At 52.4% G+C, this 14,549-nt stretch overlaps 1 protein-coding gene across 4 annotated transcripts in view; it reads right to left on the bottom strand.

Moving 5' to 3' along the window:
• Positions 1–8,346: 8,346 nt before the first annotated feature.
• FUBP3 (far upstream element binding protein 3) overlaps positions 8,347–14,549 on the bottom strand; it is a 39,110-nt gene continuing 32,907 nt past the window's right edge. For 3 of the 4 annotated variants that reach the window (XM_027687642.1, XM_027687643.1, XM_027687644.1), the window contains 3 exons: positions 11,538–11,609; positions 10,716–10,843; positions 8,347–9,728 (listed from right to left, as the gene is read on the bottom strand). In XM_027687642.1, the coding sequence (XP_027543443.1) occupies positions 9,720–9,728; positions 10,716–10,843; positions 11,538–11,609 (209 nt within the window). In that variant the 3' untranslated portion in view covers positions 8,347–9,719. The remainder of the gene's footprint in view (positions 9,729–10,715; positions 10,844–11,537; positions 11,610–14,549) is intronic. The other variant, XM_027687645.1, reaches the window with a different exon arrangement.

Genomic DNA, 14,549 nt, shown 5'->3' with positions numbered 1-14,549 from the left:
AACAACCTGCCAAGGGTTGGTTTGGGGTTTAATAAGCGTAAAAAATAAGTTTATTTGTTTTTTCTGGACTTTGGCTGGAAGAGCCGTCAGAATATTCCAGTTTTGCTTAATATAACGCATCAGGTGGAAAGGTTCCCAGCACCGGCTCCCTCCGGCCGCCGAGACAAGCCAGTCCTCGGATTGCTTTATTTTTTTTTTCCCCCAGGAAAACCCTTCAACCTTCAAGTTATCCCGGGACAAAAAATAATAGATGCTCTTAAACCCCCTGCGGCTCCGGTGCGGGCTACGCTGAGCCCCGCTCCCGGCTGCGGGGGCTCGGCGGTGCGGGGGGGAGTGATGGAAAAAGGTGGAAAAAAAATAATTCTTCCATTTTCTGCGTGGTTTTAAATATCCCCAGCTGTTTCCCAAAGCTTCTTCCCGGTCCTAGGAAGGTGCTTTGCTGTGTGTCCGTGTCCCCCCCCTCCTCATTTCTCTTTTTTAATATCGCAGCTATTCCTCCTTTTTAACATTTAAGAGGAAACAAGTTTAATATTCATGGCTGTTAATAGAGAAGGGCCATTATCGCCGCCCCATTGTTCTGAGCCCCGCACAATGCTGCTTGTATTTTCATGTGTATATTCCCAAAGTTCCTTCTGAGCGTTTAGTGAGCACTTTAATATTCATGGGTGTTAATAGAGAAGCCCTCAGTATATTGGCATATTGTTGGGAGGTGTACATATTGGTCTGACTCTGAATAGCCACAGTCCTCTTTTCTTTTGCTCTGTTTTGCAGGGTTGATGGGCCAGGAGTAAATGGGCATTTTTCCCCCCCGTCTCCCCCTTACAGAGAGAACATCTTTATTCCAGTCCCAGACTTTCTGGTTTCCCATTCAGGACCCTCAGAAATAATGTCAGGCAGAAGAAAAGTGGAGCAAATCAATCTTTCATGGTCTTTTTGAGACCAATTTGACATCCATGGACTCTTCTTTTCTTTCACAGCCTACAAGGGGATGGTCAGGATCTGGACAAGGTTGGGGTCTGATGAGGGGAGACATGGGATCATAATGCAGCAAAGAGAGAAAAGAAAAGCAAAACAAGAAAAGATTGCAGGGATGGGGTGATGGAGGAAAAATGAGGGTGAATGACAGTGCAAGAAAGGAGATTAGAGCCCAGCAGCTGCTTTTTGGGGGGCGGGGGGGAGGGGGGAGCTCTCTCCCCTCTTCCAGCCCTTCGCATGAATAGGATTTGAACAGAGCGGAGATTGATTTATAGTTATTGCAGTTGAACATTTATTGCTCTTAAAGAGTGGCGGGGAGAAAAGAGAGAAAAGGGGTTTGAAAAGCTCCTTTCTGTATTAAAGAGGTATCAAATGAAGACTGCTGAGATAATATACAGTGGCCAATGGGAATTTGATTTGCTTTAAAATTTAACTCTTGTGGGGCCGCCGGGGATGGAGCCGGGATGCGGGGATGGAGCCGCCGCTGCCCCGGGCCGGTGCAGCCGCGATTCGATTCTCAAACCCCGCAAACAGCCCGGCTTCACCGCCAAGATCTGCGGCGGCTCCTGTGCGGCGGGGAAGGGCTGCAGCGCGGGAGGAGGATTAGTGCTTCGTTAGTATAGTTTTGTATTATTTTTTAATTTTTTTTTTCTGTAGGGAGGTGAAAGCAGGAAAGATGCGGAGCTACGAAATAACCGGCGCAGGGAAGAGCCCTTTTCGGAGCTGAGTTTTCCTGCTCTAAAACCGGAGGTTTCTCCTCTCCGGCGGCAGAAACGCGATCGCAGCCGAGTCCCCCCGGGCGCAGAAAGGAGCCCATTGTTCAATGGGGAGAAATACATTTTTAGCGGTGATTGAAAGCTCCCCTCTCGTTTGAACTCTAGAAGAAAGTCCCTGGCAGGGAAGAGCATCCCCCTCCCTCTGCCCCAACATCTGTTTGGAGCAATCCAGGCTCTAGGGCAGAGCCGGGCTCTGCTCCCTCCCAAAGTCATTAAAAAGATATTAGTTGAGCTGAGAAAAGTCCAGCGCAGCCCCTCGATCCGAGGTGGAGTGTGTGTGTGTGGGGGGTGGTGTGTGTCATTAAAAACGACTTTGGATTTACCAGTGCTAATACCAGGCAGAGGAGTCCGAGTTCAAAAGCCCCCCGGCCCCGGCCGCCCCGCCGCGCCCTGCCCGGAGCCCCGGAGCCCGGGGCCGGCTCGGGACAGGCCGGACAACCCCATCACCTGCTCCGAGCGCCCCCCGAGCGCCGGGAAAGGGGGACGGCAGAGAGCCGGGATGGGAGACGAGGCGGTCAGCTGCTCCAGCCGCATCCCCCGCGCCTCCACGGGCTGCAAAATGCCCCGGGAGCCGGAGGGAAGGGGGGGCAGGAGGGATCATCGCACCCCTGCGGGAACCGGGGGAGCCGGGGCAGGAGGGATCATCGCACCCCTGCGGCTGCCGCAGGAGCCAGGCGCCTCCGAAGTTGCTAAATGTGTCATTTATTAAAGCATTCAGGGGGCTTTTCTTTGGCGTTTGCTTGCAAACTCACAAAGGCCGAGCTGCTGTTTGGGGGTCTTTTCTGATGGAAAAAGGGCTCGGAGACCCCCGGCACAAAAGAAATCCTGGCAGTGCTTTCAATGGCCAGGACTCAATGAGGGGGACCCTGTGCGCAGCGGGCGGGGGCGAGGGGCCGCCCGGTGCTGCCTGAAAGGCAGGCCTGAATGTAATGGGGAGATCTGCGTTTATTTGTTGGGATCACATTTAATTAGCTTAGTACAACCCTTGAAAGACAAAGGGACCTCAATCTGGATCCAATCTGAAGCTCGTTTGGAGAGCGAGGGCTCCTGGAAAAGTCAAAAGAGAGAAAGGAGAAAGAAAGGGAAGGCTGGGAGAGAAAGGGGCTGGGGGCCCAGCCAGGTGACTGGCACGCGTGAAACAAGGGGGCCTTTTGGGCACAAGGCAGGGCTCAAAAGGGAGGGAGGAAAATAGCCTCTTCCTCAGGTTTTACCTACTTAAACCCCCTGAAGGGGCTGGAGCTGAAAAGCCTCAATGGGGGCTGAGGAGGCTGCAAAGCAAACAGCAGCACTGGAGAGGGGCTCCGGCCCTGCCGCCGCAGCAGTTGGCGGCACTCGGTTATGGGAATGTGCCCAAATGTTACCTGCGCCCGGGAACGCTCCCAGAAGGAGGTGTGGGGGGACAAGGAATGCCCAGGGTGAGCCTGGGCCGGGGGGTCTGGCAGGTCCCTCCCAGGTCCCCGCGTTCCCCCCATAGGGTGAGGCTTCCCCCCCTGTGCCTTCACTCACCCCGAGCAGCACCTCTGCCCCATCACTTGTGGGGCTTCATCATGTGCCAGCGGGGCCACGGCCGGGATGGGGCACCGGGGAGTCCCCGTGGGTGCACCCCTTGCTTCAGGGCAGCCCCCAGCATCGCCCTTCCCAACACAGGGCACATGCAGGTGCGCTGCCATCTCCCCAGGGGAGGATAGTGGCCCGTCCCCAAGGTGCCACATCCATGGATGGAGCTGAACGGACCCTTGTTCCCCCCCAAACTGCACCCTGCCTGTCTGTCCCTGCTGCCCTCCGAGGGGGCCTGGAGCAGCAGGGAGGGTTCGGGATGCCCCCGAGCAGCGCTGGCCCCTCAGTGGGTGCCCAGAGGGTGCCCAGAGGGTGCCCAGCAGCTCCGGGCAGGGAGGGGTTGATGCGATGAAGCCGCGACCCTCCCGGCGAGCGCTCCGGCACCGGGCACCGCAGCCCCTCCGAGCCAGTCGGGCTGATTGCACTGCTCGGGAAAGGAGCTCCAGGGCATTATTTGCCTCCATTTCACTCTGCGGGAGGCCACGGAGCCGAGCAGAGATGCCGAGTGCGCTCCTCTCCGCTCTCGCTCGCTTTCTTGCCTTTCCACCCCCGCCCCGTTCCTCTCCTTCAAGTATTATTCTCAGTATTATTTTGGCGAGGGGGTCACGGCTCACAAGAGCAAACAGAGGAGGAAGAAAACCACCTTCCCAGCGGTGTCCGAGCGCTTCGCAGGGCTCAGGCGGCCTCAACAGGGAACAGGATTGGGGCGGATCACGGTGGTGATTCCTCGGCCACCTCCGCGGCTCGGGAAGAGGGGCCGGTGGCGCGGGACAGCTGGATGCCGGAGGGAGTGAGGGGGGATGTGGACTGCGGGAGCAGGAAAATCTCTGTGCCTTTTCCTCCCTTCTGGCAGCGACCTGGGGATGGGACAGTCACATCCCACCAGTGTCTCTCCCACATCCCGGTGCCGTCTCTCCTGCAGCATCAGCTCCAGCTGCCAGACTGGGACCCAGACTGGTGACTGCACTGGGACACCAGCCCAGGGCAGGGGGAGCTGCCCTAAGAGAGATGAAGGGGTATGTGAGAGTGTGTATGTGTGTGTGTGAGCCCCATTTCTCCCTCCTGCCCCTCTCTCTGCTCCCCACAGCCCGGGCCACGCTGGCTGTGCCACTCCAGCAGTTACCGAAGCCATGGGCTGGCTGCAACGGGGGGATTGCAGGAGCTGGCCTGGGGAGATGGCAGCTAAGCCCAGGTAGGACCGGGATCCAGCCACAGCTTCCCGGGTCCAGGCTGGGCAGTGCCCCCAGGGCGAGGGGCCGAGGGGCGGGATGAGCCCAGACCCCCCGGAGGATGCCATGAAGGGACAGGAGGGCAGGGATGGGTGGCAGGAGTGGGGCTGCCCGGCAGACAGGTGACCCCGGCCGCGGGGACGAGGAGACAAACGGGAGAGATGAGTCCTCCTGCGGCTCCTGCCGTTCCCCGACCCTGTTCTCTCCAAAACAAACAGAGCAGCAGCTCCAGCCGCCCCGTGTAATGACTGCACGGCAGCGAAGTTTAATATTCCCTGGTGAATGGGCCAAACAAGGAGCCCCGCGGGCCCGTGCGGCTCACCGGGGCACGGCCGCGCTGAGTGACGGCTCGCACAAAGGGAAGGGACCGTCTAATCCCCCGGGACCGCGGCACCTGCACCCCAGCCCGGCCGGGATTAAAGGGGAGCGAGCCGGGCTCTGCAAAGATCAGAGGCTTCATTAAGGCGGCCTTGAAATAGGATTTCCTCAAGTGATAAGGGGCAGGGTGGGAAGATAATTAAGGGAGGCTGTTGGTACCTGCCCCCACATCAACCCCAGAGATGCTCTTTTGGGTCACCTGCCTCAAACGTGGTGCCCCAGACCTGGAGGGAGGTGGCAGGGCAGAGCTGGGCATCCACTGCTCCAATTCCCTCAACGCAGGGGTGGCTGGTCCCTCCCTGCCATCTCCCTCCATCCCCAGCTCCCACTGAGGTGCCACCCAGACAAGGATGGGGCTCAGTGCCCCTTCACCCTCTGCCCTCAGCCCCGGGGGCCACTGTCTCCTCTCACCAACAGACCAGGGAGCTGTGGCTTTTTCAACTCATCTTCACATCACATGACTCTAGTTTCTGCTCATTCCCATCATTAAAAATTGTGGAAAATTCCTTTTGTGTCTCTCCCAGCCCTACGAGAGCAGAGAAACGCTGTGTCTGCAATGGTCACCCTGCACCAGTGCTACTCATGGCAAATCCAGGGAAAAAATGTCCAAACCAGCCAAGGCTAAACAGCTCCCTGCATGGAATAAACACCCATGTGCTGCTTGACAGGATACACTGACAAACATCACTGCAAGATCCCAATTCCTGCCCTGTGCCACAGCCCTACAAACACCAACAGCCCCCAAAATCCCCCTGAGAGTGGGATGAACCAGGTAGGTCTGGGGGAGAAGCAGAAGTGCAGAAGGGACCTCATGAACATCAAAAAGCTCCACATTAAACACCACGAGCTCTTGCTCTGACCCTGTTGCCCATCATCAGTTACTGTAAATACACCGTTCCTCTAATGCAATTAAATATTTAATAATTGAAGAAGGGAAAAAAAGAAAGTCCCACGTCTTCTTGTCTCTTTCAAGAGTCATTTCAGTTTAACTCACAATGGCCATAACGTAGTTTGTCCTCAAATCATGCAAAATTCAAGAAAGTATTTTAGAGTAATCTGAAAGTCTCCACTCCCCAAAGAGCCTTTCCTGTTCAGGCACACTGAATATGGAGCACAGGAGAGCATCAGGGTCATCACAGACTCAGTGACATCCTTTAGTGACAGGGTTTTTCAGGTTGCTGCTAGAAAGGGTTTGCAGAAGGACCACAATAAATGTCTGCTCAGGATTTGGCCTCTGCCTGCAGGTGCTGCCAGCCTGGGTAGTCCCGTGGGACACTTGGGTCAGATGCCCTTGCCAGCCCACTGAACATGTGCTGCTGGACAGACCCGAGAGGGATTCATTCTGAGGAGCCATCACATGCCTGAGCCAAGGCCTCCAGAAAGGGATCATCCTTGAGATAAGGAGCATTATCTGTCAAAGGCAGGGAGGAGCAGAAGCCAGTGAGCTGGGGCCAGGCACCTCCTGCCGGGGCACTCACCTGGGATGGCCTTTGACTCCGGTTCCGCTGTCCCCAAACTGAAGGTCTCCTCGTAGGATCTCCTCGCTGTCCCCCAGGATTAATGTCCTGCCGTGGCCCCGTGCTGGGCGCTGGTCCCCTGTGAGGAGGAAGAGGCTGCACCGTCCCCATTGCCGCTCATGGACCCCAAAATACCAAATGTGGCCCCTGTGCTGGCTCTTATGTGGCGCCTTGGGGACTGCTCCTGCTCCTTGCACCATCCAGTTTCTGCCAAAGGGACAGGCAAACCTTCTCTGCCTCAAAACCCAGTGCAGTCAGGGCTTAATCTGCTTTACTGGGGGTTAAACTTGCCCAGAGCTGAACAGGAGACTCAGTTCCTCTCCTGGAGATCACAGACTTGGCTTGAAGGCAGCACAGCAGCCTCTGGGCTGCACCACACACCTGAGGCAGGAGGAGCTGCCCACAGACCTCAGAGGGAAAGGTGAGGGGGCCTGTCCAGCCCTGGGGTGGGACTGACCATCACACCAGTCCCAGGACTCCCTGGATGGCCAGAGACCAGGATGGCAGCAGGGCTGGAGTGGGGTTTGGGGGAACCCAGAGGCCACCAGCCCATTGTGAGGTGCCAAGGCCTCTCTTTGCCTCCCACTCTGCCCCTCTCCATCCCATAGTGGACTCACAACAGCTCCACAGCCGTGGCCTCTCCGCCCCGAGCAGGCAGCAATAATGGAAAACAAATTGGTGAACTTGGGAACATTTCAAGCACTTCAGGACACCAGACTGCTGATGAAAACCCAGCTTTGCAGGCACCATCTTAATGACAGGCCAAATTTCAAAGGCTTGCAAACTATTTCTTGTGCTGCCCCACCCCCTCAATAAAAGGCTGCATCAGAAAGAGATATTTCCATAATTTATAGTATGGACATTTCACTGGGGAGACTCACTCATCTGTACTTACAGATACATTTAAGAAAATGCATCCTCCCACAATCCTGCGCCATTTACGACTATTGGCACAATCTGTAATCCTCAGTCTTCAATTAAGGGACACCTTAGGGTTCATTATCACACAATTGCTCCCTGTGAACCATGCCAAATGCTGTTTTGGCACAGAGCTTGGAAGATGAATTAGAAGGAAGTCTTCTCGGTAATGCCCGCTCCCAATTCCCATCAGCAGCCTTTATGCCCTCCTCCAGCCATTTTTTCCCCCCTCTCCCCTCTTTCCAAGTGGCTTTTACTATCCCATCTTTCAATGTCTCTCTTGATTCTCTGGAGGTATATTTAGAGATGCTACATCTCCTTTTCTTCCGGCTCTCAACATGCCTCCCGCTCCCGGCTTTGCAGATGGGATCTTCTTTCCTCCCTCCCTCCCTCCCTCCCTTCCCCCGTCCGTAAACCCCTGCAGCTGCCTGGGAACAGTGGATGGAGTTGCTTTAGATTGAAGGAGCTCAAAACTCACATTTTTACGAGAAAGGGATCCCCTGAAGGGGCTACAGTTGTTGCCAAACTTGGCCTGGGCGCAACTAAAAGTTAATGTGTAATAAGTGAGAATGGTGGGAGCCACATCCCTCCCCATCCCTCTCCCAGTCAGTGCTGCTCCAGCGACCCCACTTGCAAGGATGGCGAGTCCTGGATGGATTCAGCCGCAAAGACAAAGTTGGAGGAGAGCAACAAGTTGACAGTATTAAAACCAGGGGCTGCCACCTCCTCGACAAGCAGTAAAACCTTTACAGGGCTGGAGGAAACTTCCTGGTATTAAAACAGATCCTTCTGGCCCAGACAGTGACAACTACAGCAAATTCCATGGAAATCCTCAGTGCCACAGTGCCAAGAGAGACACTGAAGTGACATTAACAGAGTTGCACTAGAATTAAGGCTGGTGCTGACCTCGCTCATCACCCCAAACTCCCCGGGATGTGGAGCCTGCGGAGCGCCGGGACCGCGGAGAGGGAACAACAGAGTCCAACAGACGGGAAATACTTCACCCACAAGACACCTTGTGGAAATTTTATTATATAGTGTAAAATGCAACTGTCAGTCAAATAAAAAGAACACTTTTTTTTTTTTAACACCATGCTCAACATTATCCAATCGCGGTTCTTTATAGTTAGACATTTCAAGCATAAGGAAAAATAAGGAAAGAACCCAAGAACAGTAAATTCAGTACATTTAAAAACGGAATGTCCCGCAGGGCAATTAAAAATGCAAGAAAAAATAGCTTCAATTCCGTTTTTCCTTTAAAAATACACTGTTATCTGTACAAGAAACACTACAGTAAACATCGGAAATCATATTATCCCTTTTATTAAATCAAAATTATTTAGCGCATACCGTGGTTAATACTAGATTCATTTATTTCTCTAGGTAATTTGACAAATATTAGATAAGAAAATATTTAAAAGAAATGAAAAAGCAAAAAACACCTTGGAATTAAAAAATAGTTACTACCTTTTATATGGTTTTATGTTCCACAGTGTTTGTTAAAGGTACTAATAGCAGATTCATTTTAATATTAAAAATAACAGTATTTATATTTCTGAGAGCATAGAGGAAAGTTTTTTTCTTTTTTTTTTGTTTTCTTTTTTTTTTTAAACAAGCTTGGAGGTCTTAGATACATAAATGCAACTAGCAATGGAGACATGAAAAAATGTATTGCTAAAAAAATTAACATGTTTTTATATTACCCCTTTAGACTCTAGAAATTATACAAACCCTACAAAATGCCCCCCCGCCCAGAACTTGCAAACAGTAACTGTCTCAATACAGAATTCATATCATTAATTACAATACATATCATAGTTCAGTTTTTTAAAAATGCAATAAAATCAAAGACAGCCAAGATACAAGAAATTAGAAGTAAAACATTTAATGAATTTACATATTTAAGAATATTTAAATACTGTTTAAAGTTTTTTTTTTTCTTTTTAAGATTTGTTACATACCACACCTAAGACTTCCAAGCCACTCTTTCTGTGTCAACAGAAAAGATCGAAAATTAAAAGGAAAAAAACAAAAACACACAAAAAAACCCACATGTTGAAATGTCACAGCTCTGGGGTGCGTTTTGGTGCCTGCAAATTCTCTGGCTTCTCTCCAAAAAGAATCCCGGAGGTTCGTTTTTTTTTTTTAATATAAATTTGGAAACAAAATTACCAGCATGTCCATAAGTTTAGTACATTACTAATTGTTCCTGATTCTTAGAAAAGTTCAGTATAGATTATCCTACAGCTAGTGTTTCACAAACAGAAAAGTCTTCATCAAAATGTTGCAAATCTAGAAACCTCTGTTACAAAAAGGTTTTCTTCCACAATGATTCCAAGAGAAAAAAAAATTGCCACGAGGACCTTGTTCTATTGCTCCTGGAAAGAGAGAGGGGAGAAAAGGAAAAGTTACTCAGTGGCAGCAAATTCCCAAAGCTGCCGAGCCCTCCTCCCCCGACACAGGTCTGTCCCCGCTCCAGCCGAGCGGGATACAGACCTCAAAGGATGCTCTGAGCCCCTACCAAAGCCCTCCTTCTCAGCATTCCTCTTACCAAACAAGATCCCTCTTTCTAGTGGGCCTGACTTAAGAGGGGAATGAAGGGAACTCCCTTTTATCACCCACCGCTTCCAGGTCACACTTGCCCAGCGCCAGCGGCAACGCCGACAGCGGCACCGGCTCGCCCCGCTCGACCCCGGCAGTGCAGCTGCCTGGGGACGGGGCTGCTGCTGCATCCACACCAAGCCCTGCTCCCAGGAGCCAGAGTTAAACGTGGAGCAGTGGGGAGAAGGGTCTGATCACGCTAAGGTGCTTTGCACAGAGTTTTTGCTTTATTGTTTGCTCTGCGAGCCCAGTGCTCGGGAAAGGCCCGTGGGATAAATCCCACACAACCCTCCGGTGGGCTGAGTGACAGCTGAGGTGAGATTTTCCTTGAAAGCGGGTTAATTCAAATTATTTGTCAAGAGTTTTGGTCTCCCTTTCAGCACAGGGAGCTGGTGAGTGCACAGCTCTTGTCCCAGCACCAGAAAAGGCAGAGCCTGCACACACAGTCCCGGGATATGCCAGTGCTGTGCTACTCACCAGCCTGGCTCAGTCATTCCTTTAATTCCCCAAAGTCACACAACACCCTGGGGATCTCCCAGGAGAAAAAAAATAACCTCCCAGTCCTCTCCCCAAAAAATCCTCACCCTATACAGGGAAATAAGACTCTGCCGTTGAGACAACACTTCCGGGATCATTTCCTCAGTCACAAAATATCTCTGCTTCACCATGTGAACCCAAAGGAGAGTCCCCACACCAGGGCAAGGGCAACACGCCCAATTCCCCAAGGGAAAGAGCAGTGGGGTTGAGGGAGGGTGAATACAGACCTGGCTGTGTGCCTGAGCCTGCCCTAGTGTCTGCCCGTAGTAGGCAGCCTGCTGTCGGTAATACTCTGCCCAAGCCATCGTGTAGTCCTGCTGGGAACTTGCCTGAGGAGCAGCACTGGCAGCGTGACCTGGAGGGAGAGACGGGAAGAGATGAGCAATTCTGTAAGTCCAAGCCCAGGCTTAGGATCTCCTTTTGTCAAGCTTAAAGAAGAGCCAGCCCCCTTCCAACTGCTGCAGACACCTGAGAGAGAGAGAGACACCGGCTCCGCTGCGTGGGATGGTGGGACGGGCTCTGAGCTGGATCAGGAGGGACAAGCCAAGAGCAGGCACAAAGCACCGAGAGCGCTCCTGCAGCTGCAGGGACAGGCTGACAGCCTGCACCCATCACCCTCGGCCCAAAGCTTCCAGCAGCACAGTGTCCAAAGCAAGTCCAGAAGTCGGGATCATGCGCTCCGTGACGCAGTGGAACAAGCCAGGCCCATGTTTTTCCACGAGCTCTCCTACCCTCTCACAACCCAGCTCCAGCTCCCTGGATTTTGCCAGCATCAGTCTCCTGTGTGCTCTCTGCTTCCCCCAGGCAGGCCGGCTGCAAGCAGGGCAGGAGGTCTGCTGGGGACCGTGGATCAGTGGGAGCAGCTCTCCCGAGGCACCACAGCGCGACCGAGAGCTTTCCGTGGGAGAACTACATGCACCATCACCAACAGGACAGGACCAAAGGGGATTTGGAAGCCAATAATGGCAGGGATGGAGACGCAAGTCATCGGATTAGAGTTCTCTTTGTAACAAGAGTTGATTCATCTCCAATAAGCCTGTTTCACTCACTCTGTTTTTTGAAATACTCCTCCCATGCTTTGCTGTAATCGGGATGGCTGTTCTGCTGCTGGCTCTGTTGGCCTGTGCAAAGATGACAACAAGGGGCACATCAGTATGGAAGAGGTGACAGTTTCCAGCCAGTGACATCTACCTTTCCACTAGACAGGTCCTGGATCTATCACAGTTGCCCAGACTTGACACTTCAGCTTCCACCTTCCTATACTGTTGGGCATCTTCAGTTTGGGAAAGCCAAGGAAAAGTTCAAGTTCCTGGTTTCACCTCACCTGTGCCCTGCCAAAGGGCACAAAGCCAAGTCTCACCCTGCTGGGACCTGCTCAAGCCAAAGCACGTGGCTGGGAGCTGCTCAGCTGCACACCAGCCACCCTGGGCTGTCAATCCACTTGCAATGAGGACAGGGATGGAGGGGAGACACCTGACAGAGCTGAGACCTGTCACCTCCATGGAGTTGCCAAGGAAATGGCCGTGTTTTGAGTCACCTCACTTGTTTTTCAGGGGCTGCATCCTTCACCCCCACTCTCCTCAGCAAAGCACAGTTGAAGGAGCCCCAGTGTGCCCACACAAGAGCCTTCAGCACACAGCCTGCCCCAGCACACAGCTCCAGGGCAGCCACACCACTCCTGGCTCCTCAGAAAGCCGAGAGCCCGGCACAAGGCACAGCCAGCACCACCTGCCCTCAGCACACACCCCACACACCACCCGGAGAGGGAGCCACAACACCCCCCAACACCCCCGGCTGGCTCACGGCACTGTCTCCAGACTCCCACGCTGCTCCAAGGGAAGCAGTGCCACTGCCTGCTCACAGACCCCAAACCCTGGGCTCCACCTAGCACAGACTCCTCGCCTCTGAAGCGCCAAGACACCTTCAATCCAGCACATCTGAGTGCAGGGGAGAGCCCAGCCCAGCGAGGCAGAGGTGGGATGCCCACGCTGCCCTCGGTCCCATTGTGAGCACAGAGCCCTCGGCGAGACACACAAACAGCCCTGAACAGCAAACACAGCATTTGGGAACTGCAGGGAGGCACAGGGAAAGCCACTATGGACCCAGACAGCAGGCAGGGACAGAGAACACGCGTGGAGCAGAGCTCTTCCCAGCCCATCCCACTGCAGGCTGGCCCCGGCCGGAGGGGGGGCTTTGAAGTGGGGGGAAGGGGGGAAATAATACACTGCAAGTGTGAAGTGGGTGGAGGGAACAGGGCAGCAGTGTCCTGTCCAGGGGCATAAAAGCGGGTTAAAAGACTTGACCAACGCTACAAGTCAGGACCTTTTCTGGCAGAGGTCAAGGCTGCCTCAACTGTCCACCTGCTAATGCCAACAAAGGACCTCCTTCAATGCCTTTTCTTCTTGGAGAATTACAGTCCGCAGCAGGCTGAAAGGACACGCAGCTAAATGCATTTCACAGCAAAATGTTTCCCCAGCCAGTTAATTTATTTAAGATGGGGGAAGTAATTAAAATCTAAATACATGTGTAGGGGGTGGGGGTCTGCCCCTCCTCCCACAAGGAGGGCACTCAAGGCTGTCCCCAGGACGCCGGCGCGGTGACAGGGCTAACAGAGCTGTGACACACAGGCTGCAGCACTCGGGGAAGGGACCCTTCACAGGACTGTTTTCAAATTAAAAAGTGCAAAAGCAGGTATTTACATAGTTTCTATGTAAAAGTTTCTATTATTTCTATAAGAATCCTCCCACACCCTGGTGAGCTCCACCTTGCCTGCCTGGGCACCACTGTGATCTGCAGCAGAGGAAAGTGGTGAAGGCTGCTTAAAGCATTACTGTGTGTGCCCTCTCTCCTTACCCAGACTGCCTTCAGTGTGCCTGGATACAAACAGGAACAGGGAGCATCCTAAGCAGACATGGAACTCGAGAGCCATCATCATCCATCAGGTGCAATAGCAGAAATAAAATATCTGCCCCCAAAAGATGACATTGTGGGGCTAAACTCACACAGGGAAGGACCATGGCAAGGCAGGATGCTCCATGGGAGCCACCAGAAACCTGACAGTGCAAAGCTGCCATCACTGGGGTATGAGCTGCACTATGGGTCATCAGGGGGCTCGAGGGGGCTGTGCTTCCTATACCAGGCTCCAAAGCCAGGAGGGGTGAGCTTGAGACATGACTGTAGCAGGAAGGGAGGTTTCTCCTTCCCCAGTGGTGGGTGGGCAGGATGAGGGGATGTTTCAGGGAAGGGAGAAAGGAGTTAAGTGACTAAGGTGAGTTTCTAAAAGGCATCCTGCAAGGCAAAGAGCAATGCACATTCTGTAAGCATTTATTCAAAGGCTTTATGGGAAGATAAAAATTAGATTTTTTTTTTTGTAGAGCTTTCCCTGCTGCACTGACTGCTCTGCTTCCCAAAGCTCAAGGAAGTCCAGAGCTTTTGGAGGTGCAAAGAAAACATTTTTTTTCCTGTAAAACAAGCTAAGGAGAAAATACTCTTCTTCTGTACCATACTATTCCATTCCTGTACAGCAGAAAAGTCCATAGAAGCCCACCATTGCATTTTACTGACAGAAAGCAGAACAACTACTGACCTCCAAGTCCCTGGAGCTCAAAAGAAAAGTCATGATTTTTCAGACTGTAATTGCTGAGGAGCAATTACCCATCCAGAGTTTAACACACACTTCCCATGTCCCGGGTTTCAGAAGTGCACCAAGTTAACCATGCAGCACTGAGATTTCAAAATTCATACATTCATGATTTCATAAATGTTCAAAGGTGATTGGTGTCACAGGGAATCACAAGTGCAACTGCAGGCATTGCCCCTCCAATGATTCCTCTACCTCAGGCACCTCAAAGAGCAGGAATTTACACTGAAGTCGATAATCTACTTAACTGCTAAATCAGCCTTAGACAGTGAAAAGCATCTGTCATCAAACCCCTTTAAAATTACCACACACACACACACACTTTTTGGTGCTTAGCTTTAGTTTCATGAGACCAGGTCATTAAAAAACCTGTATTTCCTGAAAAATTATGATTGAGAAGTGTCTGTTGGGCATTTCCACC

This window comes from Neopelma chrysocephalum, unplaced genomic scaffold (genome assembly GCF_003984885.1).
Source record: "Neopelma chrysocephalum unplaced genomic scaffold, ASM398488v2 Primary Assembly neopelma1_74, whole genome shotgun sequence".
NCBI lineage: Eukaryota > Metazoa > Chordata > Aves > Passeriformes > Pipridae > Neopelma > Neopelma chrysocephalum.
Note: the sequence above shows the minus strand (reverse complement) of the source record. Positions and strands in the feature narration are given on the sequence as shown.